Here is a 6,046-nt window from a genome sequence, read left to right as displayed (position 1 = left end):
ATTGGGATAGCTCCTACACATAGCCCCATCTCTTTGGTCAGCAGGGTGAAGCTTATGTATCCCTTGCCTCCCACTGTCCATGTCTGACTGTATCTTGGGGGCAGACCTCCTCAGAGGAGGTCATGGGGCAGCTCATGGGCAGCTCATGGACACCTCTCACAGAGGCCACCCCTGCAGAACCTTGCCATGTAAACCCAATACACCCTCCAGCACTTAGGACTCATCTGCTGCCCCTACTGACATGTTCCCGCTCAGGGAAATGCTTGACCTCTCATCTTGGTACTTAAAAGGAGATTCTGATGCTAGATGGGCAAATCAGAAATGAGAAAATGAAATGGCAGAGTTGACGGAAACCGAAGCACAACCTGTGCCATTAGGAAGGCTATTTTGCATTTGGGGTGAGTCTGCTGGAAAATTATGGCCTGTGTAGAGTGACTGTGGGCCTGGGGCGGTGCAGGAGAGGTATAAAAGCGGCCCCATCTCCTCACACTCTCATCCACTCCTCTCGCCTCCATCTCCCTGGGAACGAGGTAAGTCTGAAGGCCTTTCTTCCTCTTCTTCCTTGGGGATTTCTTAAATATGCCTGCCCTTTCATCCTCTGTTGGGTCTTGGGGCCACTGGCCATGGGAGAGGGAAGGGAGCAGCATATGTGTCATGCAGAGAAGCTGGGGCTTGGCTGAATTTCTCTGCAGCTGTGGGCTAGGTGGGGAGCTTCGCTGGACTGGACATTCCTGGCAGAGCCCTTGGGTCCAAAGTTAAGCCCATGGGGCTCCTTCCACAGCTGCCAGGTCCCAAAACACCATTTGCCATGGCTGTCCTGTGGTGGGCTGGCAGGCTGATCCTCTCTCACCGTCGTTATCCTCTGGGCCCTGTCTCTTACCAGGTACACCTCCTGCCCTGAGACATGTCCTGCTACAACCAGTGCCTGCCATGTGGACCCTGTGGCCCAACTCCGCTGGCCAACAGCTGCAATGAGCCCTGTGTCAGGCAGTGCCAGGACTCCAACGTCTTCATCCAGCCCTCTCCCGTGGTGGTGACCCTGCCCGGCCCCATCCTCAGCTCCTTCCCGCAGAACACCGCCGTGGGATCCTCCACCTCCGCTGCCGTTGGCAGCATCCTCAGCTCTCAGGGAGTGCCCATCTCCTCCGGGGGCTTTGGCCTCTCCGGCTTTGGCAGCCGCTACTGCGGCACAAGGTGCCTCCCCTGCTAAAGCTGCTGGTGATGGTCCTGGAGAAAAACCCCCAGGGACCCAGAAGTTGGTAGCGGATTGGGCACAGTGCATTCGCTTCTTGCATTGAGGTGCCAAACACCCCCAGCACCCACTGCAAATGGATGGGGCCAGCCTGGGCTCTTGGAAAGCACGGCCCATGTCTCCCTTTCCCCTCCTCCACTCTCTCCTTTCCCACCTGTGTCCTTGTTGCTCACTGCACCTCCACTGGGCTCAATGTCCGACAGCACCATCCTAGTGTGGACCTTCTGTCCCTTCTCTCTCAGTGGAGTAGGCAGATGGACAGGTTGTGGGATGCCCTCCGTGGCCACACAGCTCATGCTCTCGTCTGCCCCTGGAGCTTCCTGCACTGGGGCATCCTCTCGGTGTGACCCCGTTTCCCTCTTTTGACTCTAATATTAAAGTTCTTCTGCATCCCACCCTGTGCCTCTGAGTTGTCCTTCCCCTGCAGCTGCTCTTCCAGGATGCCTGGGGAGAGAGGTGTTGCTGACTGGTAGTTCTGGGAGTGGGTGGTTGCTGATGCTCATGCTTAGCAATCATTAACACAGGCTTGCATTCAGAATGCTTCTTCACGCATCAGGTCACCATCTGGATTCTAAATATCTGCTTACTTAGAGCTGGATAGAATTATCCAACGTATCTGAGTAGCTTCTTTGCATTTTGGTGGGCACACTGTTTCTTCTTCTCTGACTAGGAAAACAGCATGAAACAGGAAGTCAGGAAGCAGGCATGACTACATCCTTGACCAAGTGGAGGGCATAGCTGCCCAGGAGAAGGCAGGAAATCCCTTCCTAACAGCACTGCAGAACTTGCTGTGCTTGGTCAAAGTCTTTCTTGCTACAGAGCCCAAAACTGGGCACAGTGTTCTAGATGCATTTGGAGGAGTGCTGAGCAGAGTGGGATTGTCACTGCCCTCAATGACACCAAACTCTGTGGTGCAGTTGATAGAAAAGAAGGAAGAGGTGCCATTCAAAGGGACCTCCACAGGCTGGGGAAGTGGGCCTATGTGAACCGCTTGAGGTTCAACAAGGCCAACTGCAAGGTGCTGCACCTGGCTCAGGGTAGTCCCACACAGGAGTACAGACAGGGAGAAGAACTCATCAAGAGCAGTCCTCCAGAGAAGGACTTGGGGGTTCTGGTGGACAAAAGGCTTGACATGAGCCAGCCATGTGCATCCTGGTCTGCATCAAAAGAGGTGTGACCAGCAGGTCGAGGGAGGTGATTGTCCCCCTCTACTCTGTCCACATGAGTACTCAGAATACGGCATCCAGGTCTGGGGCCCCCAGCACAAGAAAGATGTGGGCCTGTTAGAGCGAGTCAGAGCAGGGTGAAAAATGATCAGACGGCTGGAGCACCTCTCCTATGAAGAAAGGCTGAGAGAGCTTGAGAAGTTCAGCCTGGAGAAGAGAAGGCTCTGGGGAGACCTCACTGTGACCTTTCAATACTTAAAGGGGTCTCAGAAAAAAAGATTGAGAAGGACTCTTTACTTGGGTAGAACATGACAGGGCAAGGGGGAATGGTCTTAAATTAAAAGAGGACAGATTTAGACTAGACCTTAAGAGGAATTTCTTCACTGTAAGAGTAGTGAGGCACTGGAACAGGTTGCCAAGAGAAGTTGTGGATGCCCCATTGCTGGAGGTGTCCAAGGCCATTCTGGATGGGGCCTTGGCCAATCTGATACAGCAAGTGGCATCCCTGTCTGTGGCAGGGGGGTTGGAGTTAGATGGTCTTTAAAGTCCTTTCCGACCTGAGCCCTTCCATGATTCTGTAATTCTATGATTCTTGAGCTCCTGACTATGCTTCTGCTCACACAGCCCGGGATGTCATTGGTGTCCTCGATGTCTCGGAGCACTGCTGGGAGTCACTTCTCTCTGGACGGGTTTGCCACCCAAGTAACTTTTCCTGGACCAGCTTTTGGTCTGCTGCCATAGAGGGGCTGCAAGATAGATGATGTGGCGTGAGGGCAGGCTGGCAGGAAGACATCTGCCAGACTGGGCTCTGGGTGACTGCGGTGCTGCTTTGGGGAGCTTGTGGACGGCCCTTAGAGACACTCAGAAAGCACCTGCTGTCTCTCCTCCTGCCCTCAGTCTCTCCCTGCCTCCCTCTTCCCCACAAGGTTTTGCAGGAAGCCCAGGGAACAGACGGAAGGAGTAGGGGGAGGACTGTGTGGTGGGTTGACCCTGGCAAGCATCTAAGCACCCACCATGCACTCGCTCACGCTGCAGCCGCAGCAGGACAGGGGAAAGAGTTGGAAGACGAAGAGACAGGAAAACTCCCCGGCTGATATAATGACATTTTAAGGAGGGAATGGGAAAAAGAAGCCCAGCAAGTCTCTGCAGGATGGCTACTTTGGAAGAACTGTCCCGCTGTTTTCTTGCCAAGCATGATGCTCTATGGTATGCAATATCCCTTTGGTAAATTTGGGTCAGCTGTCCTGACTGTGTCCCCTCCTGAAAACTTCCCCAACCCTAGCCTGCTCTGTGAAAGTGCAGAGACGGAAACATAGTAGGCCTTGACGCTGAGCTAAATCGTTGGTGCATCACCTCCACTGTTTTAGCCACACAATCAGAACACAGCACCATATTGCCTATGGTGAAGACAATTGCCTCAATCACAGCCAGAGCCAGTACAGCCTGCTTCCCCCACTCCCTCTCCTGGCCTGCTCTGGCGCCATTTTCTGCACGAGCCTCCCCGCCCAGCACAGCTGCCCCCAGAGCAGAAGGAATTGCCGCCCCTCCTCTCGCCTCTCTCCCTCTCCCCTGCTGCCCCTTCCCAGGAACCTGTGTGGCTGCTGCCCTCCCAGGGTCTCCTGCAGCTCTGGCTCCTCGCTGGAGGTCAGCAGTGGCCACATGCCACCTTCAGCAGGATGTGCACTGAGGCTGAGATGGCACACCAGGACAGAGAGGCAGCAAAGCTGGGCCTGATGGCCAGCGGCCCTGCAGAACTCATGGGCACCTCTCTCACGTGTGAGTGATTGTGCTTTCCCAAGGGGCCCTACTGCATAGGGCCTCACCCTTGGAAATGTGAATGGTCCCCACGAGTCCCACATGCCCCCTGACGTCCCCAGAGCATTGGTCCTGACAGCTGGTGTCTGGAGCGTCTGCAGGGGAAGGACAACTCAGAGGCGCAGGCTGGGATGCAGCAGAACTTTAATATTCGAGTCAAAAGAGGGAAACGAGGTTGCTCCAAGTGGATGCCCCAGTGCAGGAAGCACCAGGGGCAGACGAGAGCATGCACTCTGTGGCCACGGAGGGCACCCTGCCACCTGTCCATCTGCCCACTCCACTGAGAGAGAAGGGACAGAAGGTCCTCTCTAGGCTCATGTGGTGGGACTCAGAGCTCAGTGGAGCTGTGGTGAGCAACAAGGACACAGGTGGGAAAGGAGAGAGTGGAGGAGGGGTAAGGCAGGCATGGACCGTGCTCTCCCAGAGTCCCATGCTCTTCCAAGGGGTGTTGGGGATGTTTGGCCACCCTGAACACAAGAACCCTATGCACTGTGCCCAGTCCTCTACCAGCTTCTGGGTCCCTGGGGGTCTTTCTCCAGGACCATCACCAGCAGCTTTAGCAGGGGAGGCACCTTGTGCCGCAGTAGCGGCTGCCGAAGCCGGAGAGGCCAAAGCCTCCGGAGGAGATGGGCACTCCCTGAGAGCTGAGGATGCTGCCAATGGCAGCGGAGGTAGAGGATCCCACGGCGGTGTTCTGCGGGAAGGAGCTGAGGATGGGGCCGGGCAGGGTCACCACCACAGGAGAGGGCTGGATGAAGACGTTGGAGTCCTGGCACTGCCTGACACAGGGCTCATTGCAGCTGTTGGCCAGCGGAGTTGGGCCACAGGGTCCACATGGCAGGCACGGCAGGCACTGGTTGTAGCAGGACATGTCTCAGGGCAGGAGGTGTACCTGGTAAGAGACAGGGCCCAGAGGATAACGACGGTGAGAGAGGATCAGCCTGCCAGCCCACCACAGGACAGCCATGGCAAATGGTGTTTTGGGACCTGGCAGCTGTGGAAGGAGCCCCATGGGCTTAACTTTGGACCCAAGGGCTCTGCCAGGAATGTCCAGTCCAACGAAGCTCTCCACCTAGCCCATAGCTGCAGAGAAATTCAGCCAAGCCCCAGCTTCTCTGCATGACACATATGCTGCTCCCTTCCCTCTCCCATGGCCAGTGGCCCCAAGACCCAACAGAGAATGAAAGGGCAGGCATATTTCAGAAATCCCCAAGGAAGAAGAGGAAGAAAGGCCTTCAGACCTACCTCGTTCCCAGGGAGATTGAGGCGAGAGGAGTGGATGAAGAGAGTGAGGAGACGGGGCCTCTTTTATACCTCTCCTGCGCCACCCCAGGCCCGCAGTCACTCTACGCAGGCCATAATTTTCCAGCAGACACTCCTTAAGTGCAAAATATTTTAGCTAATGGCACAGGTTGTGTTTTGGTTTCCATCAGCTCTACCGTTTCATTTCCTCATTTCTGACATGCCTATTGTACCATACAGGCTACTTTCTACTACTGGTATGACAGTTCAAAGGAATACCCCAGCAGGATCATATCAGAATGGGCAGAAAAGTGCAACAGAGTGGTTGCATTCATGCAGAGGACAGGACATGGCTTGGTGCACTTTGTGGAATGGCTGGTGATGTGTTTTGTAGGAAGAGGCCCCGTTCCTCATGGAGCTGCAATCCTCAGCAGAGGTTCCTATTCCTTAAGGGTGCGCCACAGGCTTTTCTCTCCTCCCTCATGGCTCCATCCAACGGTCACCGGTCTTTGCCTCCCCGGGCATCCAGTCTGTGCCAATGCTTTCAGCTGTCTGCCTTGATGCCATTACC

General features: G+C 55.3%; 2 protein-coding genes across 2 annotated transcripts; one reads left to right on the top strand and one right to left on the bottom strand.

The window, feature by feature from the left end:
* The first annotated feature begins 400 nt into the window (after positions 1-400).
* On the top strand, positions 401-1,245 carry LOC136786748 (feather keratin 1-like). Its single transcript, XM_066981453.1, has 2 exons — positions 401-530; positions 884-1,245. The coding sequence occupies exon 2, from the start codon at positions 905-907 to the stop codon at positions 1,208-1,210; it is 306 nt and encodes a 101-aa protein (XP_066837554.1). The 5' UTR covers positions 401-530; positions 884-904; the 3' UTR covers positions 1,211-1,245.
* Positions 1,246-4,789: 3,544 nt separating this feature from the next.
* Positions 4,790-5,104, bottom strand: LOC136786736 (feather keratin 1-like). Its single transcript, XM_066981413.1, has one exon. The coding sequence runs from the start codon at positions 5,102-5,104 to the stop codon at positions 4,790-4,792; it is 315 nt and encodes a 104-aa protein (XP_066837514.1).
* Positions 5,105-6,046: the final 942 nt, after the last annotated feature.

The sequence above is a fragment of the Anser cygnoides genome, chromosome 22, assembly GCF_040182565.1.
Source record: "Anser cygnoides isolate HZ-2024a breed goose chromosome 22, Taihu_goose_T2T_genome, whole genome shotgun sequence".
NCBI lineage: Eukaryota > Metazoa > Chordata > Aves > Anseriformes > Anatidae > Anser > Anser cygnoides.
This window is presented reverse-complemented; position numbering and strand designations above follow the sequence as displayed.

What these genes read in the sequence shown, in the direction of transcription:
- LOC136786748 (XM_066981453.1), top strand. Translation starts at nt 905, where the DNA reads ATGTCCTGCTACAACCAGTGCCTGCCATGTGGACCCTGTGGCCCAACT.
- LOC136786736 (XM_066981413.1), bottom strand. Translation starts at nt 5,104, where the DNA reads ATGTCCTGCTACAACCAGTGCCTGCCGTGCCTGCCATGTGGACCCTGT.